The 25,664-nt window shown below is 46.1% G+C and overlaps 1 protein-coding gene across 6 annotated transcripts in view; it reads right to left on the bottom strand.

Moving 5' to 3' along the window:
• Positions 1-25,664, bottom strand: part of pou2f2b (POU class 2 homeobox 2b) — a 65,008-nt gene that overhangs the window by 23,714 nt on the left and 15,630 nt on the right. For 4 of the 6 annotated variants that reach the window (XM_033639784.2, XM_033639790.2, XM_078171683.1 and 1 more), the window contains exon 1: positions 19,559-21,049. The exons of 1 other annotated variant lie outside the window; for it this stretch is intronic. In XM_033639784.2, the coding sequence (XP_033495675.1) occupies positions 19,559-19,658 (100 nt within the window). In that variant the 5' untranslated portion in view covers positions 19,659-21,049. Of the gene's footprint in view, positions 1-19,558; positions 21,071-25,664 lie in introns of those variants that run through there. One more of the 6 variants, XM_033639787.2, reaches the window with a different exon arrangement.

The raw sequence follows: 25,664 nt of genomic DNA, 5'->3' as shown, positions 1-25,664 counted from the left end.
ACCTCCCCAGGGAACGAACGGGGTGGAGGGAGGGAGAGGGAGAGAGGGATGTGGAAGGAAGGAAGGGTGGAGGGGAGGGAGGGTGAGGAATGAGAGGGGGACATAGAGTTGACAAAATGAGCCTATGATGATGAAAAAGCAAAAAGGGACAATGTTGAATATGAGGCAGCCTGGAAAAGAGACATCAGTGGGGCAGAGAGGAAAAAAAGAGGGTGAAGTTGAGATAAGGTGATGGAGGGATGAGGTCCGGGGGAGAAAAGAGAGCAGGAAAGATAGGGAAGTGACATCCGTGTGAGGTGATAGAGTGAAAGAAAGAATGAGAGGAAGCATAACAGGAAAGGACGGGAAGGAGGCCGGTGCAAAAAAAAAAAAAAAAAAAGAGAGAAGGAAAAAACGAGCAATATAGATCATGGCTAGAAAAGAAAGGAGGACACAAGTGAAGGAGTGCAGAGACACGGAGGGCCGAACGGAGGGACAATAACGGAGAGAATTAGTGGAGGAGAGATGAAGGATTCGCACTATCTTCTTCTAATAAAGTAGAGAATGAGAGACAGGGACCAGGGGAGGGAGATAGAGGAAGGGGGAGGGAAAGGGTGGGGGTTAGGCTGAGGTGAAAGAGAGAAAGACAGAAAATATATAGGAACACACTCACGCTAACACACACATAGAGCGATGGCTGTAGCGCTGTGGAGGTCAGCGCTCAGAAATATTATTAAATTGACAAGAGTACAATAGTTGATTGGCAGGCTGACTCCTGCACTGCCATTCAGTGGAGAAGAATAGAGACAAGGGCTCGCTCACACACACACACACACACACACACACACACACACACACACACACACACACAAACATACACACACAAAACACACAAAATGCATGCACATCTGCAGTTTCACAGTACAATCAACACAGCATGTAGGGATGTAGAGACACACACACACGCTGTCTTTTGTCTGTTTTGTGCGTGCGTGTGTGTGTGTCCGTGGTTGCCTGCATGAGCCTGTCACTGCTGTGTCTCTATGCTTTGAATCCAGATTACAATTACAGTAATTGGCTCTCAATTCAAGGGATTGCTGTTTGACCCCCTCACCTCTCTCTCTCTTTTCCCTCGCGCTCGCTCCCTCACCCATCCACACACATTTTGCCTCTTCCTCTACTAACCCCCCCACCTCCTCCTCCTCCTCCTCCTCCTCATCAATATTCCTCCGCCTCCTCTCTACCTGTATCGCTACATCCATCTTTCTCTGGGTGCAATCCCTCTCCCCCTCCCTCCTTTTCTCTACCTTATCCCTATTCTCCCCTCTCCACACACACACACACACACACACACACACTCACACACTTTATCCCCAGATATAACTATCCTTCCTTCCTGTTTTCCATCCATCCTACTCCCTAGCTGTTCCCCATCACACCACCATTTTTTGCCACTTTTCCCTCCCTCATCTCCCCCTTTCTACCTTTCTCTGCGATAGTTGGGGAAACAGGGAATCTATTGTATACTTTATTCATGCTGTATTTATTATGGAGAGATAGCTGCTCAGCCATACAGTCGGGGGGATATATCGTGCATTTGGGGAAAAGAGGTGAAAGAGCGATAGATAAAAAGACGGAGGTAAGGAAAGGGGGTGATAGAGGTGGTGGTGGTGGTGTGCTGGAGAGGTGGTGGTGGTGGTGAAGCGAGTGAGAAGGAGGAGGGGGGTTAGGAAATTGGTCTGGCTAGCGGAACAGCTTTTCACCTCTCTCCCTCTCTCTCTTTTTCTCCCTCTCCCTCTCTTTCTCTCTCCCTCTCTCTATTCTGCTTTGTATTCTGCAGAGATGACAGGGGGAAAGCTTTATTGCTCCGAGTTTGTATCGATCGGGGCCCTTCTAAGGGGGGAGGCCGGGGGACGCGCTGAGCAGGCCCTTTCTCAGCGACCGCAGCTCCAACAACCACCCCCTCCTCCTCCTCCTCCCCCCCTGCCCAAGCCTCCCCTCCTCTCCTACTCACCCCCCCTCCTCCTCCTTCCAAACCCTCCTCTTGCTCGCTAGCTTGCTCTGAAATTCAAATTCAAGGCTCTTATTCTCAAAGGTTAGGAGAGGGAGAGCACGAGACAGCAAGAGAGACAGAGAGATTGAATGAAAGAGAGATGGAGGCGTCTGCCTTCTTCCCCTGACTGAGGCCTTGAATGGAGCTGGGATCTGATAAGAAGACCCTACAAACACAAACAAGGGAAGAAATAGAGAAATAAAGGAGAGCAAAAAAAAAGGCAAAGAGGAATGTATCAACCCTCTTCTTTTCTTCCTTACATCCTTTCCCCTCTCACTAACCGTTCCTGTCCTGTCCTCCTCCCTACTGTATCTTCATTTTTTTTTCCGAGGTAAGAATGATTTTGTTGACAGGTGAAGAATGAGCCGGGTCTGGGCATGCATAAACCTCTCTGCTTTTGTCCTCGTTAGAGGGACACTAGGGGAGCAGGGATCCACTGGAGACAGAAAGAAAGAGCCCATGTGGATCACATGGAATAGTTCACTCATCTGTTGGAATGAGTACAAAATAAAAAAATCACCTCTCACACCGGCTTGCAAAACAGAAATCTCGACAAAGCAGAGACAAGAATTGAACAACAAATCACTGCGCTTCAGCCTTCTTTTTTTTCACCTCCTCTGTTTGACAAGCATTAAATAAAAAGGGGGCAAGACCCGACGTCAAAGCCGCAGCCAACTGACCAAACACTTGACTCATACATGGAAGTGTCCCTGTGTACACACACACACACACACACACACACACACACACACACACACACACACACACACAGCCTATTTATCCGTTAATGGCATGCACAGTGCTGCAGCGAGGCTTGGGAGGAGAACAGATTGTCCATCAGGGGGTTACAGGGTTCAAGTCCATGACCAGAGGGCTAGAGGAAGGTTAGGGGTTTGTAGGTTCAACTCCCAGGGGGCGAGGAGGATCCCTGCTGTCTACCGTCCGACCCCAACCCTCCCCCTTAAACCTCCTCCAGGACAATATAACCCCACTGCATCACCTCCCTCCGCCCTCCTTTTCTCCTCTCCATCCTGCTGCTGGCCCTTTTAAGCCCTGCTTAGTCTGATCACACACGTGTAAACCTGAGCCTAGCCTCCAGACTCTCTCCATTTGTCTCAGATGTGCACATGCATGTGCACATGCCGGCCTGCTCATAAACAAACACAAACACACATGCAATCGTGCAGATAACTCCCTGACGCACAAACATATTCATAGAACTCCGATGCACTCGTACAGTTCAAATACAAATGATTTGCTCTTGCTATCTACTGTTTCTCCATATTACAGCAAATCATTGTATTTCTGACCTACATCATGACCGAAATGGATTCTTTCTTTTTTCCAAATCCATCTCACTTACTCCTCTTGTGAAGACCAAACAGAAACACACGGCATTGCCTTAAGCTATCAGTTGCAGCAGATGTGAGTGGATATGAGATATTTGTGTAAACATTGGATACATATACTGTATATATATGTTGTCATTGATATTGCCTGTGTGGTTTACGTGCAGCTCCAGATTGAGTTCGGTGATAGAGTATACATCAGAGACGTCTGCTGGATGCTACATGCCTGATTCATAGAAGAATACACACACACACGCACGCACACGCACACACAGAAAAATAAGCTGCAGGCCTGTAACCTGTCTTGTTGGCTGGATGGGTGGATGCATTATTAAACACACAGGATTTCATATGTAGAAACAGAATATGAATGCTGCACTGGGTCCAACCGTGGACATTCGCTTGTTCGCTTCAGTCTACATTCTTTTTCTTGAAACTCTTTAACTTATTACACTAAATATTTACCTTATACTTTAGGAACTGTATTTACTTAATATTCTGCTTCTCCATATTGTAATCCTAATACTGCTGCTTTTGTTTTCTCTGCATATAGGCTGCATCACATTGTTATTGTGTGTCTATCCATGCTGTTCCTAAGGTTACTTACTGAACCAAAGGTCTAAAGATAGATGATGGTTAATGTTGTACAGATTTTAAATCCCCCTGAGACAATTTTCTGATTTCATATAAATAAAACTGACTCAATTTGACTTGTTCTGCTTTTGATTCCAGTTGATTCAAAAAGTCAGTGGATCAATTTGAAAATGGACTGAGGCCTTCTACTGGCCGAGGATGTCTGCTTTGACGTCAGAAATGGGACATCATATTTTGGAGATGAAAGGTCACAGGCCACATGGTGAACGTATAATGTCATCCTCCTGGTGATCACAGGTTCGAGTCCTCATAGGAAGCCGCCGTAACTGGGTGAAAACCACTGAATCCGACTGATTAACCAAAAGGGCCCACACACAAAGAGCGGTCGAACAGCAACTAAACCACAACACGAGCACTGTGTGTGTTTACATCTGTAGGGCGGGCGGGCCGGGCCCTGGCTCTCACGGTAATCGATGAACGAGGGAGGAAAGGGAGGTAGCGGGCGAGGCAGGGATGTGTGTGGGGGAGGGCGGGTGGGAGAAAATCGGTAAAGAAAGCAGGTTATCTCCCGTGATTAGGGGAGGGGGAATCCCCGTCTGGAGGGGGGGGGGGGGGGGGGGGGGGGGGGTGAGGGAAGACCGGGGTTCATTGATAAAAAGGGAGAGAGGGAGGGAGAGGGGAGAAGGGGAGACTATGTTTGGCATCGAGAGAGAGCAGACAATTATCTGTATTGATTAGAGCGGCCCAGTACTGTGAAGACTGAGAAAACTATGACTGGATCAATAGAGAGAGAGAGAGAGGGAGGGAGGGAGAGGGAGAGAGGGGGGAGAGAGAAAGGGAAGGAGTTAGAGGATAGACAGACCAATAGAGAGAAACAAACGACGGAGATAAAAGATACATATAATGCAAAACATAAAGAGATAGAAACATAGTTTATGGTGCAAAGCGAAGTTAAAGACCCAAGGTGGCATAAACGGTGAGAGGGGAATTGTGGGGGTGAGACAGGGAGAGTCAATGAAAGCACGAGGAGATACATTACATTGTTGATGTCATTACTCTTTATCATTGATTTGTCAGCACAACCACAGAGTTCATTCAACAAGCCCACCAGAGCCCTCCCATCACCACAGCACACAGCTAAGCAGAGAGAGAGGCAGAGAGACTGAAAAAGACATTAACTAAATACACACTGAGCGACCAAAACCTGATCATGGAGACTGGTGGACACAGATAAACCTGGCAACCCAGAAAACACTGACTAGGCCAGTTCTGCCAGCAGCAAAGGGTAGACACCCGGGATGCATTAAGAAAACTGGGTGTCCAAAATGGTGCCCATTTTCACTGACAGGGCATGTACGGCAAAAAAGTTTCAGGCTTCTTCATTTTTGGCCCCACAGGACATCCACATTGGAGCCCTTGAAAGGCCCTGACACATCAAGCCAACGGTTGCCTGTTTGTCAATGTCGGGTCATCACTGAGCATCTGTTGCCCTAGTTTTTGCGGTGGGTCCTCCACCGTTGGCCCTTGGCGGTTTTTTTTTCAGCTGATTCAGCATGTTGAATCGGCGTCGGAGCCAGGAGAGCCCACCGGTGAGTGAACTCACTTTGACTGACAGTTCAGCTCAGTGCACGAGAAGAGAAACAGAGGTGAGGAAAGCAAACAAACAGCTAAAGTCAAGAGGGCGTGAGATCAAAACAAACTTGTTATATAAGGTAAGGTTAATTTTAGGCATTGAGCTCTTTAGCAAAAACAGTTTGGAATTGCTTGTGTTACTGTTCGCCCACGCACAGTAAATATACTCTGTTCTTTCAACATTGAGTTATGTTGTTAATGTGCTAACTGGCTAACCAGCACCTTGAATCCATCCTGTTGGTCTTCCAGTTACCCTAATGAATACAGACTACCGCTGCCCGCTGGTTTGGGGAGTTACTTCCTCTCACACAGGTGCAGAATATATATGCTAGCTGGTCACTGGCAGTCTTTGCGGTGTGTTCAAGTGCAACATTTTTGGACGAGACAGAGGCAACACAACAGTCGGCCTTCATTGCCACTAGTTATTTGATGTCCGTTTGGTGTGTCTCTCTGAATACTTGATATGGCTTGAAAATACTGAGTTTGTATGTGCTTCCAACTGTGGATGAGAAAAAGTCTTTTTGGGACAGTTTGTGTCATGTGTGCTACAATACAGAGAGTGTGGCCCCTAGTCCCAGGCTGTTCCTGAGGGCTTAGTAGAGACAGCAACACTTCCTGCAACCTGCTGGAGCCTGTGTTCAGACAGAAAAAAAAGTTCTTTACCAAAATAAAACTTCAAGGGTTCCCAAAATACCAAGAGTTTAGACCCCAAAAATGTCAATATTTACTTATGGGGAAAACTTGCAATGCCATTATTGCAGCAAAATATGAGGGAAAGTCAGCGAAACACATGAAGCCTCCTTGTTTTCCTTTTATTTATTTTCTCCTATTGTTACATCTTATCATGTATATTACTTTTTTTTACTGTTGAAATGATTTATGTTTGTGATTTATTGCTCTTAGATTGTTAAACCTTTTACAACATGCTTTGGCAACACTGTACTTAATTGTGGTCGTGTCTGTAAAGCAAATTTGAATTTGAGAGAGAGGTGGAGAGAGAAAGGATCTGAGATGAGAGAGGGAGGGGAGAGTGTGTGTCGGAGGGGGAGCTTTGAAAAATATCAGGAGGGAGGCAGCGCTCAGGTAGGGGGCCTTGCTGTGGGGCCTCTTTTTGTCCGGAACAAAACCAAAATGGTGGAATAGGGGTGGAACAAAAGGTACACGGGGGGGAAACAGGAGAGTGACAACCTGTGCTGAGTAAAAACATCCTGCTGGCACACACGCACACACGCGTACACACACACGCATTAATCCCTAATCAGACCCCATTGAGTGTGTGTGCAAGTACCCACTCACTACACTTCCGGTTGCAACTTACATTTCATGGAATCCTTGGCCACATTACCCAGGCAACCCAGACACACACACACACACCAACGTAGGGGGACCACATCTGTCATGCCTTAATTTATTGAACATTACAAGATGATAGAATTCAGCCTCCTACTCTCTTGATATCTTTTGACACTGAAGAGGAACGTATTGTCAGAAAAGGTTTATACAAAAGCAAACAAATAGATGAAAAAACATAAACTCTGAATGGGGGAGCCGGGCTGGATATTGAGGAAACCTTTGGTAAGGGCAGAAAATGTCAGGTTTGACAAATGACCTTTTAAACATGGAGCAGATGTAGAGAGTCATGTACACTGTGGACAGGGGGCAGCTCAACTGTCTGTCTTTTAACAGCAAGTGAAAAGATAAGCGCCACTGTTCCATACTGTTAAAATAAATATACATTACTGCAAGTTTAAATCCAGAACAAACCAAAGTGATTCCTAAATCAAAAGTGAGTTTTATTCTAGCGGGAAGGAGGTGGAAAAGGCAGTTTTTGGACGTGTAATAAAGCCACAGAGGATGGAACAAAAAGAGAGGGGGAAGTGTAAAAAAAAAAAAAAGCATTTGAGATGAGGGTGAAACAGACGGAAGAAATAGTGGTGTAGAAAAACATGAAAAAAAAACTGAAAGTAAGAAGGAACAAAATTGACAAAGACAGAGAGGAAGGGGAGAACAGGACATGAATTACAGGTGTGGAGTTATGCATGCATGACATCACTGGACCCCTCCTCCAGCCCTTGGGAATGGGCACCTTGGAAACGGTCGCTAAGGGAACAGAGTACTGAGAGAGAGAGAGAGAGAGAGAGAGAGAGAGAGAGAGAGAGAGAGAGAGAGAGGTGGACAAGATTGTTGAAAAAAAAGAAAAGAAAAAAAACAAGTGGTACAAGATAGATAGCTAATGAAACACTGAATTCAACCCCAGACAGGGCAAAGTCACGTGGTCGGAAAAAAAACTGTTCATTCCCGAACAAACCAGCATTTACCTTCCTCATGTCCCATTCAGCAAATGGGCCACCTCTGCTCATAAAGGGTGAAAAAGCAAGCTCCATCACAGCTAAAGCCTGCATTGTCCTCCTCCCCCATATACTGTGACCTCTCATCCACTCCAGCATTTAGAGAAGGGAGATTTAGTGCAGCACCGATGCAGCATGATGGTAAAAACCGGCACATGATAGAGAGGCAGAGATGGCCTCGGGTCTCCGGTTTTAACACATGGAGAACTATTGATGGAAAAACATGTTGATGGACAAAGAGACACTGGTATAGTGAAATGTCAGCTGTTAATGTATATGGGTGCTTGGAGGTCATTTCGGCCAAGAAGCTAGAAGCTCCATAAGTGGATTGAGAAATTGAAGTTAGCACACAACACCCACTTTGGTCTTTTGAGGCGTCGGAGTAATGAACACACAAATCCAAGCCCACAGGAAAGAACCGCCGTGCCATTCTGACCTCAGCAAACTCTCCTCATCCCTGCAGACGATGCAGTGTCCACACTCGCACATGCACAGTGGCTGAATGGATGCACTTTGCCTGCCTCTGTCCTCTCCTTTGACCAGTAAACATCATTCCCGGCTTCTAAGTTTAACGGCTGATCAACATTGCTGCATACTATCACCACATCAGATGGCTGCAAAGAAACAAAAATATATTTTGCATCACCAAAGACTTGCAGAGTTTATGCACATAACAAACACCCACATTCAGCAGTGCATTCGGAAAGCAGTATCATATACATATCAAAGCCTTAGATTTGGTATGTAATATAGATTTAGTATGTATGCATAATATGTGATCAATATCTGTTGCTGAATAAAACATGCTCCTGGCTTTTGACAGGCCGATTTGAAATGGAGATGCTATGCTAATACCAAAGGCTTCGGTGAGATTGGCCCTGAACCCTCCACATACCAGAAGTTCACATTTAGACGCTCTCACCTGCACTCTCCATAATGCATGAGCTGCCTGAATATATATCACCCCCCTGCACAGCTCACTCACACTCACACACGTCCGTATGCACGACAATGCAGCAACACACCAGTGTGTACACAACGATAGGGGCTTATACGCACAAGATAGCCACACACTCCTCTATGCTGGCACATACGCACTCACCCAGTCCACCACAGCTGTGCACAAAACAACCTGAAGACATAGACTCCATGGTGAGAATCTGATACCATACATGTAGAAAAGAAAGAAATACAGCGTGGAAAAAAAGGCCTATTTGGTCTCAGGGGGAGAAGAAGAAAAATGAGAGAAAACAAAACTTTGCAGTAATTTAGAAGCAGCATTTGGCACCCTTAAATCTATTTACTGACAGAATTTTTCAGACAGAAAAACGACATAACTGTTATAAAAGCTTTGATTGCTATGGAACATGTAGGGGCCACATCCAGTAAAAACTAGAAAAACGGATGAAAAAAAAAAACACACTGTTTTTCTTCTTTGATCAAGTGGTGTGAGACACACAGGCAGTGCTTAATCAAAACACTGGTAAGCCATCCTGAACTTCTGGGCTTTCAGCAGCAGGAAACAGGGTCAGGGTTGCAGAACAACTCAGTGTGAACTGGTCTGGAGTTTGTGTGTTTATGTGTGTGTAAGACGGCTTGTGTGTGCGCGTGTGTATGGGTCTGCTGTTTACTTGTGAGAGACCGTGTCAGTGGTGTTTGCTGGCTGCCAATTAACACACACACACAGTTTTTGAAAGGTAGAGTCAGCCGAAGCGAGGGATGAGGAATGGAAAGTAAGAAAAGTAAAGGCAGTTGAACAGTTGGTATTGCAGTGGGGGAACATTACAGCTTGGCAGATTATGATTTACTTTGCATTACGCTCTTACGATAGCCAATAGTAAATATGCATTTACAGGGCAGTATGTCTGTTTTAGAAGACAACTGGATTTACTTAGTGCTTCTATCTTTCTCTGTCTCTCTGCCCCTGCTGGTCTTTAACCTTGGCCTCTGGTGCTTCTGCCTATCGCAATAAAGTCACCCCTCCTCCTCTTTACCTCTCCCTCCCTCCTCTCGCTCTCTCTGTCTTTTCTTCCTCCTCCACCTCCTCCTCCTTCTCTCTGTCTCTCTCTCTGTCCCCCCGGCACCACTGTTGTCCACTGTTCCACTCATTCATAGTAAACACTATTGATTTTCAGCAGGGAAAATAAAAAAAAAGGCCATGAATTTTAATGCCCCTATCTGTCCCCTTCTCCATCTCTTCCTATCCCCCCTGCCTCTCCCTTCCCTTCACCCCCCTCCACCTCCAACCCGTCTTTCCTGAGGGGAGGATAAAGAGATGGGGATCGTGCGTGTATGTGTGTGTGTGCGCCGTATGTGTGTGTATAAGGTGGTGCTATACTGGGAGAGGGGGGGGTTGCATTTCTCATTTCCCAGCTGTGCCTCTCTCAAACAACTGCTCCCCCCCCCTCCTCCTCCTCCTCCTCCTCCTCCTCACCCCATATACCTCTCCTTCTCCCTACTACCCTTCTCTCCTCCTCCGTCCTTCTCCTCATCCCTCTGTCGCTCTCCTCTCCTCTTCACACCAGCTTCGACTCTGGGGAGAGGAAGCAAACGAAGCTCTCTCTTACACACACACACACACACACACACACACACACACACACACACAGCGATTGTCACACACAGATAGGGGCTGTCCCGTTCTGCTGGTGTACACGCACTTAAACAATCACATGCACACACACTGCAAGTGATACAACTGCCCCTTGGTCAAGGCCACGCACAGGCAAGACAAACACATACATATAAATGCCCTGATTTACACACACACATAAACACACACAAACAGGCACCATCAAGCGACACCAGCCATTCACCACGTTTCAGCAGCGGTGGAGTCAAGTATTTAAAATTTCCTTCTATGTTACTCTCTTCCTTTTTCTTTCCAATGACTTCCTGCTCCATCCTCGCTCTCGCCCCTCTGTCTCGTTGCCTTCATCTACCTTCAAACACCCCTCCTCCCTCTCCTGTCTTTTCTCTACCTCCCTTGCCAGGCCTCTCTCTCTTCTACTCTGTGTATTGATTTTGCTATAAGCGGTGTCCCGGTTGCGACAGGTTAGCGCAGACAGACAAAGGCAGACTTCATCAACCAGCGTTAAACACGGGAGCCACGTCCTCAATAATCACTCCATCACACAAAAGACGACGAGAGAGAGGGAGAGGAGCGAGTGGAGAGGAGCATGTAGAGAGTATTGACGAATGGCGAGGAGAAGAACAGGAGGGGGAATAAAGGGTGTTGGAGTGTTTTCAAGGTTGTCTTTTTGTTTTTCTTTAATTTGCAGGAAATTTTCTACCACCTGGATTAGACAACAGGAGGTTCACGCATACACACATAAACAAACCTGTCTCTCTTTGTTTAATTTGTCTGTTGCTCCTGTTTTACTAAACTTGGCACTCGGCACATGCATATGTTTGAGGCGTGCTTCACGTTCAGAGCAACACCAGCTCCAATTAGTATCTTATTAAATTTTTGGTTCCAAAGGAGGAATATTCTTCTACTAACCTCATTACAACAGCAAGCGTATGTGAACTTTCTTGGTCTATTTAAAACAGTCCGAATTCATGTGTGTGTGCGTGCGTGTGTGTGTGTGCACGCATGTGTGTGTGTGTGTGTGCATTTATCTGTGTGTGTACGCAGACAGTTTTCATCTCCACTTAATCTCCTGGTCCTAATTCAGAGTGTACATTGAGCCGCCTAATAGGATGTGACTGGAGCGCCTGCTGCAGCGCTAGCTAGCTAGCCGCTAATGAGAGAGCCGCCACAGCCGGAGAATCAAAGCGCTTCATCAGCACTCCTAATTACTGTAAACCTCGTTAGCTGGCTGTAGAGCTAACATCTGCTCTCGCTAACAAAGTACATCCAAATATAACACGAGGCCGGCCTGGTGCGTCAGGGTGAGAATCATAGAGCGTGCTGCTACCACACCACACCCTGTGATTTCATTGTTCTAGCCTGTGTTGCAATTGTAATGGCAGCAGAGGAGGTTTGCTGCTATTAGGGTTGAAATGCAAAGCAGAGGAAAAGAGTCTGAGTTCAATACCAAGTTTACATTGTAATAAAAATCAAGGCACATTTTTCTAATTAGCTGTGGTTACGGAGGGCGGCTGCTGTTACAAAGCTCGTCTGTGATGTTGTATCATACACTGAGGTCTGAGGGTGTTAATGTTGCCCATCTATGAAGCAGCAGGTGTGTGGACAGCAGGTTTCCATGTAGCTCTGTCTGTTTGCCTGCTCACCCCCTCTCTGTCTCTGATCAAAGCACTTCCTTTCACCCCCCCCCCCATCACCACCACAACCACCACCACCTTCTGCTGTTCCTCTCTTCCTCCTCCACCTCCCCTGGCCTCCACCTTCTCCCCCCATCATAATTTGACTGATGATTACACTTGTCACTCAAGGCAGCATGTGGCCAATTAGGAAGAGGGTAGACGGCGAGGGGAGGGGCGAGCAGGTTGTGATGAATGGGGTGGGTGGCAGGAAAAAAAAATTTGGGTTATAACTTTTCATCGCTTGTTCCACTCAACTTCGCCTTTTTAGCTCTTAGCTGTAGGAGAAACAAATATTCGTTTCTGTTCAATTTTCCTTAAGAGACTCGAGAAACATCCAAGAGCCGCTCTTTCTTCCCCTCTTTCCGATGCTCCGGCCTTGTCTCACACTCTCTTGGCCACTTCAGTATCTCTCCATGTTCCAGGGTAATCACAGACTCATTTAAAGTCACTTTTGTACACTACCTCTGACTGGTGGTTAAGAGTGCGACCGCAGACTAGGCTTTTATGGGCCTTAATGTGTCCTACAGACACTTTGGCAACCAGGCTGCTGCCGCTGAAGATGCGGGCAGAGGCAGGGAGGGGGGGTGGGGGGCTGGACATATAAGGCCAACAGCCATGGCGACTTAACCAGGCTGAAAAAAGGGGGAACGAAAGAGGATGAAAGAGGAGGGAGGGAGAGGGACGTGCACGACAAAATGGACAGAACATGGGAGTGTCAAAAGAAAGGGGAGAGAGAGGTCACTTAGTCACTCCTTCGGCACCCCCCACACTGCGCCTCCTCCCTCGTCCCCTTTACAAGCAGACAAAGGGACAGAGGAGAAGGAGGGGTTTACACCTCCCTCTGTCATCCCCCTTTCCCTCTGCCCCCTAATATTTATGGACGACCAGTGAATATTATTGGTTTGGATAGATGCAGGTACGAAGGGAGACCAGCTGTAGTAGCTGAGTAATTAGCAGCCCACTGGGGGTGTTTCAAAATCTAAAATGTTAATTTAGACTGGAAAATGATCTATTGGAATATAGTTTTTGACTTTAAAATCATTGGTCATTTTTTGGAGTTTTCAACATTGGGTGGGCACATATAAAACAGGGGTTTTGGGGGTCCTCTTCTACAAAATTCTGACCTGCAGTCTGGTGAATTTTAATGCACCAATTTGTGCCTTTTCTGCATGAATTTATAGCAATAATGTCTTTACATTTGTCAACATAAAAGTCCTCTGCTACTTTTACGTTTTACTGGGGTGGAAGGCAAACGCGCATGTTCTAAATATTGAGGGGGGCAGTGTCCCCTGTGTCCCCTCTACACCTATGCTAAGGAGTATCTTATCAATATCTTGGCACTTGTTTTCACAAGCAACGAGAAAAAGAGTGGGACTATGCACTTATAAAAATAAAGGCAGAGTAAGAGAGATTTCACAAGGGAATGAGAGGGAGAAGAAGTGGTGGAGTACAACAGATTAATTTCAGAACAGGGCGCTCCTGCCGAGAGAAAGGATGGAGAGCAGGAAGGATAGAGGGGATAAAGAAGAGGGAAAATGCAGAGAGGAGGAAGAGAGGAGGGAGATTAAACATGCATTCAACTCTCTCAAAGGGCTGAGCTGCTTTTGGAGACTCTCCGTTGTGTATGTGTGTGTGTGTGAGAGAGAGCTGTGTGCACTCCAGAGGGTGCATTTGCGATGACGTGACATTGCTTATAGCAGACATGTTCGCTGCCTCTGCCTCAAAACCCGATCGGTAAGCACTCTCTTCCACCCTGCCTCTGAAGGACAGCAGTGGAACCCCAGAGGTTAATAGGACCCCTTCATTACCATAAATCTTATCAGCTAAATGAAATGGAGAGAAGGACCTCTGATTTAGTCGTCCGCTCCGCCGGGCTAAGGGGAGACACCCAATCAAACCCCTGGATTTTATTGGTCTTTTTTATTATCTAAATGTACTGGCACATGAGCGAGGTGGCAGAGGTTACAGCCTGCGGCAATCAACAACGAAAAAAGACAGCAGCTGGCGAAAACACGTTGTTGGTGTGTTTATGAGAGCACAGTCAACTCAGCAAATAGGCTGTTCAGACCTTGCATGTTTTGTTACAAAGAAACACACAAAGCTTTGAGTCCCACTGACCAGAGGAATGTAGAGAGTCTGCCGCTGAGCCTTTGTGCTGATGTTTGAATAAATCAGACAATCTTGGGTGGAAAAAAAAGCACTAAAATCAGATAATCAAGAGTTCAATATGATCAGCAGGAGTTCAAAAGCTTGTTTTGACTGCCTAGTCTGATGTGGGTGATTGGCAGCATGTGGCGAAGCCTACTCCAACCCTGATCACAGCCATGGCGCCACTGACCGAGCGCCAACACACACACTCAGAGTACAACAGGATGCCCCCCGCGTAGAGGTCAAGTATGCTTGAGTCCCCGATATATACGTCATCTGTGTGTTACTGAAAGAGAAAGAGAAAAAGAGAGGCAGCGAGAAACACAGAAAGAAGTATAAATCAATACCCAGAATGGAGTCAGGTGGTTTTGTATGTGTTTATTCCTGCTGATGTGTTGATTAACTGCCCCCCCACACACACACCCACGCACACTCCATCTATCCCTCCCTGCCTGTGTTCTCCAGGTGATAAGTCTGATTAAGTGGCCTGCTCACCCGGCCTCTGATTAGGACTAATGCTGGGCTGTATTTCACTGGACACAGCCACCAAGTGCACAAAATTATTCCTCTGAAGTGCGAGTCCGTGTATGTGCGTGTCAGTCCCATGATATAGTGTGCAGCGAACACATTGGAGAATAATGGACGGCCTGTAAATGCTACTCATCAAGCTCTTTAGATGAATATGTTTGCATGATTTTCTTGCCATGAATGCTCTGAGTGTCTTTGTATGTATGCATATTTGAAAGGTCATTGATTGGTGACAGCATGTGTGTGAGTGTGTTTATATGTGCGTGTGGTGATGGTTATTAATACACTAATGGCTGATGGGGATGTACTATATGTGTGTGTGTGTGTGTGTGTGTGTGTGTGTGTGCTCTGGTCCGTCCTGTTCCCCGGGAGAAACTCAATACCACTCACTGTTGCTAATGAGCTTTGGGACCTCATCAGCATTAATACTACATTAGTCTCAAACCAACACACACATCAATACACACACACACACACTATATATAAATACAACCTATTGGCGCATATGAGCACCTGTGCAAATCCATAAAGAAGGTAAACAGTTAATAGGATTAAAAAGAATTTATAACATAAATAACAGTGTTATCAGTACACACTTGGATTTGTGTGGATTAATCCAAAACCGTGTAACAGCTTTAATTCTCAAACGTATCAATTTAAACAGAATATTGTCACCTTAAGTACATAACTACAAGGGCAGCTCAGAAATGATGCTTTACTGTTATAAACAAGCCATTTCTGCCGCCAGATGATTTTACTGGTATTCAATGATTACTTATAATAAATTTCTTGGAGCAGGATTTCAAGCGCTGTCAGTTTCATTGCATTAATGCATCAGTTAAACATAAGACGTCACTGCCGTGGCTCCTTTGGGCCTCGTTACATTGTCAAACTGTGCCTGAGACATCTACGTGAGCCTTATATACGTAAATAGCCAAACCGATAGCCCCATTAGCTCCTGAAGCATTCTGCCGTCAGCCTGCTGCATTCAGAACCCTGTGGCTGGCTCATATACTGCAATCTAATTCTACTACCACAGGGAGAGGAGAGGAGGGAGAGAGAATTGTATTGTGACAGAGAGCAGGAGGGAGTGGGAGGGAAAGGGAGAAGAAGAGGAGAGAGAGGGCTACAGAGAAGGAGAGAGGTAGCTTAATGCAATAAAGCATGTAGTATTGACATCTTTCTCGTGTCTATTGATTCCCCATTATGTTGCTAACAAACCCAGGTTGACATTTTGTCATTTGCAATCATGTTAACACTGCGACTTGCACGCTCCCCTCCACAAACCGATCTATACCTACACACACTGGTTTGCACGTGTGTTCATGCTTGCACACACACACTCTCTCTCTCTTTCTCACACAGACAGACACAGAGCAAATGGGTAAGCACATGCATGGTCTCACATCAGCCATCAGAGACATGTGGCAGTGCCCTATAAACATGCAGAAATGTCTTGAAAGTAGCCAGGAAGCGCAGACACGAGACTGTTGACTTGGTGACTGATGGATTAAGACTGGACATTTTATCGGACTAAAAAAAATCAGATTAGCCTACATGGTCGGGAAAAGTTATGAGGAATACAAAAATCAGTAACTGTATTGTTAATGTTGCTGTGAAATCCACAGACAGAAACAGAACAAGTCAGGTGTGTGTGTGTGAGAGAGAGAGAGAGAGAGAGAGAGAGAGTTAGAAGGTATATGGTAGGAGATGGTGGTTAATGGTGTGTGACAGAAGGTGCGTAGCTGAGATGAACTGAATCTAGGTGTTTTTGTAAGTGTATGTGTGTGTGAGAAAGAGAGAGGGAGGGAAAAAAGCAGTCTCTGGTCTCCTTGATGTCCCATCATATCAAGTCATATCATATCATATCATATCAAGCCCTGCACTGTGTGAGAAACCTGCGGTTTCTCCTCTATGTCCCATTAAACTTTCATACACCAGTTAATGCTGATGGCTTCACAAACCACTTTACTACACATACACACACATAGTTCACATAGCGGTGGCCCTGACCTGTACCTTCACAGACACAATGCCATTAAAAATAGAACAAAACCTGGATCAGTTAAAGCAGCTCACTACCCAGGTGGAAAACGGTCTAACATCCTTGTTTTATGCTATATGATGCTTCGTCTGTTTCATGACGATGTGCCTGCGTGTGCGTGTGCGTGTGTGTGTGTGTGTGAGAGAGCCCCCATAGGGGTTGTGCATGAGTGCTCGAGGCCTGTTGTTACATGAAAGAGAATGAAAACACAGGGGGCAGAGAGGGGTCAGGTGGGGCTAAATCAAACCCTCCTGCTGTGACCTCTGACCTTGTACAAAGCTCCAACTCAAAGGAGTCAAGGAGCTGCCACCAGTCAAAGAAACAAGTTAACTGAGACCTTGAGTCAAAAGAGCTAAAACTCCCCCCAAAGAACCTGTGTGTGTGTGTGTGTGTGTGTGTGTGTGTGTTAAAATCTTCTGTACGAGCTACCAGTGGAGGTTGGGGAAGCACAGATCAGAGCTCAGAGGCACAAGGCCTGAACTAAACAGCAAGTTACAGAGGACACTTCTGTGGTGTGTCAACTCTTTCTGGGTGAAAACTTCCATGTGATGCCATCCCTTGTTGTTTTCCAATGCACAATTCTTTAGGAAACAACAGCACAGTCTTGTTTCAGTCCTGAGATGTTGAACTGACCCTGCACCCTTTACGCGACAAACCCTCTGAGTTTGAAAAGGACAGCACCTTGTACTGTGTTATCAGAGTGGAATAAAATCAGCATAGCATTGTGAATCACTGTTATCCCACCATCTAAGGAATCCAGCAGCCTGTGTACACATCCCATCAGTTTGCCTGCTTATTCAGATGCTGGCCCTGGCCCGGGACACTGCAACATAATGGCTCATCCGTGGTTTACTCTCACCTCTCAAGCTCAAACTGGGTTTTCCTCTCCCTCCTCGTTTTTCACTCTGTCATCTACTCTTACTTTCACCCACTTCTCCCTCTCTCCCGCTCTCTTTCCACATTTTTTTTTATCTCATTCTGACATTCGCCATTTTTCAATGTGCGGAGCGCGAAAACTCCTCCTCCCCGGTCCCCACTCCTTCCCCACGTCCTCCCTCCAACCCCTCTCTCCCTTTTTTTCTGTGTATATCTCTAGAGATATGATAGGTAACAGGTTCCTCTCATCCCTCTACCCTCTATTCCTCTCCCCTCTATCACCTATCCGTTTATTGTCACATGCTGTGCACTGCTGACTGAGTATGTGGAGTAAGGGTGAAGCCTGCATCTCTGAAATCAAATGGGCTTGAACTGATCTGGAAATGAGAGGGGAGCTGTGCACTGAGGGGGGGGATGCCTGCCCCTTTAAGAGCCTATCCATCGGATAAGGTGCACACCAGCCACATTTACGCACCATTACGCACTGATACGCAAGTTGTCTATGCATTAGTGAATAACTTCAATACTGAAATGCGTCGGAAATGCAAGCCCGTTGACCTCATATGGTATTTTCCCTCACTTCCATACACTCTGCAGTCCTCTGGTGTGCACACAGAACAGAAAGCACATTAGAGCCAGCGCATCCTTCCCTCTCCAAAGATGCAGTGGGGGGAAAGGGTGAGCAGCTGTTGCATGTCTGAGAAACAGTCGAAGCTGGACTGAGCTGGAGCTCTCTCACAACGACAGTCAGTGACATACTGAAGCCAGCCTGGCTGCTCCCACCATGCGTCCTTTTATTCCGCTTCAGCGCAGATGAAACGCAGACGGCGCCCCAGCCCCAGCCGGCACCCTCCCCCCTCCCTGACTCCACACTCCCTCTGCTCCTCCGCTTTCAACCGTGCAGCAGCCAAGCAGCGATGGGACAGAGAGATGGAGTCACTGGAAGTGTATTTCCAGTGTTGTTTACAAAGATGCGAGCCTTGTCCCCTAACCAGCATGCAAGTCAGAGCAAAAGCTGTCACCGTGGCGAATCAGAGATGTTCGCCAAGCAAAACCGAGTCACCAACAATTCATCTACATGAATAAAACACAATGTCAGAACAATATGAAGTAAAATGAGAGAATAGCGGTGTTTTCTCTCTCCCCTCTCGTTCGTTCGTACTCCTCCGTGCACCTACTCTCTCCTTCTATCTCCCCCTCTCCCTGCTTCCACCGGCCCAGGAATCGATCTCCGCAGGATCGATAAGTTGGCATGAATATTCCCTGCCTGCCGAGAGTCTAGTTGGGGAGAGACGGAGGCTGAGGCTCAGGCGCAGGCAGTGGAGGAGAGGGGAAGGATGGGGACGGAGACAGGAGAGAAATACACTCGGAGAAAGGGACATAGTCGGCGTGGAAATTAAGCAACACACGGGTGGAACAGTGGCGCATCGTTCCACAGAATGGACAGCAAAAAACCCGGACATTTTACTCAATTAATTTTCAAACAGTCTGGACACTCCAGCGCGCTGGGGAAAAGCTTCTTTGATTTGAACAACCGCCCCGCAAGTGTAAAGGACTCCGTTTAAGCCTTCAAAGGGAGCCGGAGGAGTGTGTGTGCGTGTGTAAGTGGGTGTGTGCGCCGACAGCTCTCCCCGCTGCAAGTGCATCGGTACCGAGCAAGGCGGGGCGGGTCTGCATGGCGGAGTCTGACCGACATGGACGGTGTGTAGCAGGGAGAAGAGAGGAAAAAATGTCTTACCGGAGTTGGAGCGGAGAGCCAGAGGGGACTTGAGACGCCAGGCGTTGAGGTCAGGGGCAGTTCTCTGAAACACGAACGGCACCGGCAAGGGAACAAACATGATCTTCCTCCGGCTTCTTGTTTTGATGCAAATAATCTGACAGAAGTACTGTAATAAGCTCTGTCCTCTTCTGAAGCCTCTGTGTCTTCGTCCGTTTCTCTGGTAGACAGCTTTGGGGGAATATTTGGTATGGAGAGCTCACAACATTCGCCGTTAGGTGTGTACACATGTAGCCCAGCTGCGCCCTTTTATTTACATTTGTGGATGTCGACTGGTGGCCGGCATTAGTTTTGGTGTAAATGTGCATAGAACATATATGTAGGATGGTCCCTTGAGTGCAGCAGTTTAGCTTACAGTCCAGACTAACACACAGACGGATAGAGAGGAGATCAGACCTCGCACTTCTACAGGCTACAGGAAAAGTTGTGTTACAATTACAGGCCTATTGTAGTAGCTTTATAATAAAAGGCTGTGTGTCACCTGCCTGGCGTTGATGCACCTGCGTCTCTCTCTTACCTTTGCACTGCTAAAGCGTTCTCCTTGAGTAAACATAGAGGCCCGGGAGCTTATTTTATCCTCTCACTCCTCACCAGTTATGTTTTCCTATAGGTGTGAAAAGGCATGAGAACAGTCGCTAGCCTACTCCTGTAGCATCACCGGCCGGGCTTAGCTTTGGTATTCGCTTTGCAATTTAAAACAGCACAATAAATCATGATACATAGAAACAGACGAGACAGTGTAAAAGGCCAGCAGAGTTAGAAAGTCTTATTTGGATTTCTGTAGTATTTGGTTTGATCTATTGTATTTGGTCTCTAGCTGCACGCGCTCCTCCTCTCTCCTTTGCATGAAGGCTACATATAAGACATTCATCCGCTCGCGCAAAGCAGCGGATCGCGCCGCGAGCACACGTAAAACAGCTTCATTACAGGCGATCATCAACAAATAAATAAACAAGTGTGGGGGGAGAAGGCTGCACGGACACACACTCACAAACGCACACACATATACACAGACGCACACACACACACACACACACACACACACACACACACACAAACACAGTACGCGCGCGCTTGGCCCTGACGCTCCTCCTCCCTCGCTCTCTGTCACAAGGCAGTAATTAAAACGCAATCAATCGATAGATAAATAAATAAATAAATACAGCGAATAAATAAATAATTAAAAACAGAGAAACACAAAACAAACGGGAATAAGAAAAGCGTATAGAATCCGGTTATGGTCTCGCGTTTTATCGGAACACTTGCCTATCTCCGTCCATCCGTCTGTGTGTCTTTTTTGTCTGTCTGTTTGTCCCCGTTATTATTTGGGAACCCCAATAGCTCATTCGACCCGGCTCCCTCCAGGATTGTAGCGATCTGCCACTGGGCTGGCCGCAACATTGAGGCGAGAGAGGACCCGCTACTACTCACACATCACCACCCCACCCCCGCACCTCCCTCCCTCCATCCCCTCCTTCCCTCCCCTCCCTCCTCCCACCCACCCCCATCTCCCTCGTTTTCACTACCGCTGCAAAAGGTATCCTGTATTGATTTCTGGATATTTCCCCCCTCTTAATAATACCGGCTATAATGATGCCAATGGTGATCAGTGCATTACTACCGGCCTGCTTGGGAAGGGATGAAGACCCGATAGGAGGATCCATGGATACCTATAGGTGCTTAACGCTAATACCTATCAGGATACCCAGCATGCACACAATTAAGTTATCTCAGCAGTGCTGCTTTTAATAAGCCCTCCTGAGCGGACGAGGGTGTATCATTAGGTTATTCAGATATAGGAAGACAAGAGCGACCACTGCTGTTCCGAGCATGAGAAATATGAAGCTGTTTTGCAGCCTGAAAGTGCATTTTGGTGAATTTTCAACCAGTGAAAACTATAAATGCACCATCTGCATATTTGTTTGCATTTTAAATAAACATGCCAAAAAAATGTGAATACAAATACACAAGAGAGCCAAAGTGTCAGGGGATGAGCTCCTCCATGATTGAGGTGATCACCACCTCCCTCTCCTCCCTCCTGCGCTCGGATCTTGTTTCCTCCGTCCCGGCCACGCATGCCGGCCTGCCCAGCATGCCTCTCCTCGCCTCCTGCCCTCTCCCTCCCCGGCACCGACATGTTACACGCTGTCAATTACAGGCCAGCATCAGTCAACGCCGGGCGCTTACACACTAGATTATTGTCGATATAGATTTTTAAATAGAAAAATCTATACCTTAAACATCGCAGTCAATACGGACAAATCGATAGGAATGAGCGAGCTCTTGCTCCTGTAGGGCCTGAAAGCCCCATCCTGCAGGACTGTTTATACATGCTCATTTAATGCTGCGGGTGATTAGGCCTGTTTGGATGGAAATTGCACATAAAATAAATTATTTTGCTATCATCACCAGACTCGTCATTTTCTCTGTCATCAACAGACAGCCATATTGTCAAGAAATGTGTGCTGCAGCCTAAAGTGGCATATTCTTAATTATGAAAAATGTGCCATCCTCTGTAGTAGACAACCAGGTTTTATTGTCCTTCTCCCTCCGCTTCACGTATGACAGATGACATCCGCAGGTCCAATGAGGGAGAGGAGGGGAACGGAGCAAGAGGAGGCGAGAGAAGAGAGGAGGAGGAAGGGAGATGGAGGAGAGAGGTGGAGAGTGAGGGGAGAGGAGGAAAACTGGCAGAGAGGAGTAAGGTGAAGCAAACGATGGAGAATGAGGGGAAGGGAGGTGAGGCAAGAAGAGGAGAGAGGAGAAGGAAGGAGAGAAGGGAGAAGTGACTAGTTGTCCTTCAAAGACCCCCTTCTCTCCACAGAGGGAGCCATGCGCGCCCCCTTTCCCTCCTCCCTACACTCCTTCCAGACAAAAGCAATTATTTCTTGTAGAATGTAGTGTGGTTGTGCGCGTCTGTGGAAGAGAGGGATGGAGGGAGGGTGTGCGAGATTGAAAGAGGGGAAAATAAGATGGTGTTGGAGGGGTAGAGGAGGATGGGGAGGTGAGGAGGAGGAGGAGGAGGGATGCTAACACCTACAGCATCCACCCCTTCGTCCTCCACGCACTCTCCTGACCAAACTCTTCTTTTTCTTCCGTCTGACACGACCGCAAAGACAACAGAACAAGAAAACTACCAACTAGGCATCCGCACGCTTAAAAAGACACCATCATCAAAGCACCTGCATCTCAGATGAATTCACAAACCAGCAGAGGATGCTTGGATGTCATTATCCCACATGTTAAGCTCTGAAAACTTGAATCAAACTTTTTCTTTCTCTGACTGCCCTTTCCTCTCTCTAAGACAAGTAAAATACGCACATCCAAACACGCGGAATACAAATGCTGTGATACCTGAGGATGACACCTTCCTCGTTTGTCTTTGATTCTGTCCATCTGTCTGTCTGTGTTTTGACGCATGACCACCTAAATTCAGCGGATTGCCCCCCTCGGTGTGTTTCATGCTTGGTGCCTATAGGGCTCCTGCAGCGAGTTGGTCTCTACAGTTTTACTCCCCGGGGACCCCAGAGAGACCCATGGGCCCAAAGACAGAAACAGAGGGAGAGAGAGCACCCCTGGGGGCCCGCTTCAGCCAATAACCCCTGCTGGACCGCTCTCATCGGGGGCCCACGCGGTCCTGATTGCCCACCTCCCTCCCTATCAAGCCTCCCAATCCATACAGAGATATATAGCTGGTTCCATTGTTTTCTAGGCTGTATCTTCCCCCAGCTGTATTGAAAAATGCTCTTCCAAAATTGTCTCCCTCTTTCTCTTTACCTCTATTTTTTCAGACAGAGAAATACTGTAATGGGTGTAATATTTGATACTGGATACTAGCACTAAAGTCCTGTTACTGTATACTTTCTTTTTATCATCACAGAAATAAAATATAAATTAAAACATATATTTTTACAGTAGCACCTTCTGTATTTTCTTTCCACACAGGTCACACCATTTTCTATCAATTACAAAATAAACACCACTTTTACTTACAGCTTTGCATTTCTGGTACTTTGTATATAATGTTGATATTATGCAATTTACTACTAAAAATCACATAGCTTTTTAAATTTGCCATCATGTCACAATTTCAATATTCACCCTCTGCAAAAATTGCCTTTAGAGTGGAACCTAAATGAGTTTGCTCAAGATGGCAAATGTATTTTTCATTTTGGTTCATTTGTTAATAGAAACATCTTCTATATCCTGTGTATGTATTTTACTACAATTCTTCCACCTGATGATTAATAAATTAAATTTAACTGCTAAATGAAAAAGTGAATGGAACGTTTCTTTTGCTTCTCTTTGTATAGTTGGCAAATAAGAATGATTATTAAAAACGTATTTATGTTTTACATATTTCTTTGGTGCTGATAATTGTTACTCAGTAAAGACAGGATGCAGTTACATTGTATTTCTCAAGAACAGGCACAATATTAATGTAATGTTTTAGATAAAAAAAAGGGGGATGCTTGGTAACTTTGCAGATGGTGGCTTGGTTATGTGTTTTTTCTCTCCTACACTACTTACAAACAAATTTATTCATAGGGGGCAATTTGTTCAATTCCTCACCACAGCATGTTTTCCATGTCATGTGCTGTAGGTCAGGATGTGACATGAAATATTTATCCAATCAGAAAGAGCCAGAAGTATCCTAAGGCTATACAATAGTCATAACGTGGACCATGCATTAGTCATATAGTTTATTGCACTCTTGGTAACTGCCTGTTATTCTCTGTTATTCTTGCACTCTTGGTAATTGCCTGTTATTCATTTTGAATGATGGATTTGAATGGTTGAAAACAGTGAATATTGAGCAAAATTATTGTTATTGTACATGATGCAGAAAAAGCAGCAGGTTCTGAGAAATTATTCTTTACGTCTCTATGAAACAGCGTGTAACTATCAGACTGCATGTGTGTAAAAATTGTTTGTGTGTGTGTGTGTGTGCGCAGTTGTTTCCTGTGCACCTTTTAGTGTGTGTGTGACCCAGCTCATCCGCGAGTGTTCGCCACCGTGTCATGGTCGTAGTTAAATGGTGATGTCATGTTGACAAACGAGCTGGTTGAATTAAATTCTCACTCATCAATAACGGCGTCGGTCGGGAATCAATAGCAGCCAACAGTTGCGTTACTGGCTCTGTCAGCGGCCTAACAAGGCCCCATTAGAATGGACAACGCTCTCTCACTGTCGCCCCGTCCCGTCTCAACCCAGCAGCACGGAGCGCCAAAGCTCTCTTCTCATATCCTCTCTGCACACACACACACACACACACACAAATACACACACACACCAATAACACAGCAAAATGCAATATTCACATAAAGCCATGCTCTGACATGATGTATAGATTTGTCAAGATAATATGGATATGATGCATGGGCTTTTATGAGGTTTGTTTGTGGGTGTCTTCGCCACTGTGTATGTGTGTGAGAGAGAGAGAAAGAGTGTGTGTGTGGGTGAGTGGCTAAGTATTGTTTGAGCATCTTGGTTAGAGCCAATGGCAAGGTTGTGCAGGCTTTGGATCCCAACCACAGAGTTCAGCTCCAACCAAGATTCAATCAATCCAAGAAGACACACATGCAGGAGAGGAAACAAGTGAGCTTCGTGTGTGTATGTGTGTGTGTGTGCGTGTGTGTGTGTGTATGTGTGTGTGTGTGTGTGTGTGTGTGTGTGTGTGCACGTGTGTGTGTAGATATAGATGTCAATGCCAATTCGCAGTCATATAAAAAAGTCCCACATGCACACAAAAACTGATAAAACTTAAATTCAGATACACGTGTAGAGACAGAAAATGCAACAAGGCAGACAGACAAACCATGACTGCACACCACTATCTCCTTCCTTTCACTCCCTGCATCCTTCCACCTTCCCTTCTCTCCCTTTCCTTTAGCGCACAAGCAGCTGATCCAGCTAAAGCCCTTGTTCTTTCTGTATTCCTTGTCTTTTTTATTAGTTTTTATTAACTTTGCCTCCCTCTCTCTGTCAGCACTCTCAATAATCAATGCTGATATATTGCCAATATCCAGCTCAGTCCCTCGTGCCATCTTTCACCAAGGCTCTGTTA

Source organism: Epinephelus lanceolatus, chromosome 10, assembly GCF_041903045.1.
Source record: "Epinephelus lanceolatus isolate andai-2023 chromosome 10, ASM4190304v1, whole genome shotgun sequence".
Lineage (NCBI taxonomy): Eukaryota > Metazoa > Chordata > Actinopteri > Perciformes > Serranidae > Epinephelus > Epinephelus lanceolatus.
The sequence above is the reverse complement of the archived record's forward strand: the minus strand, read 5'-3'. Positions and strand labels throughout refer to the sequence as shown.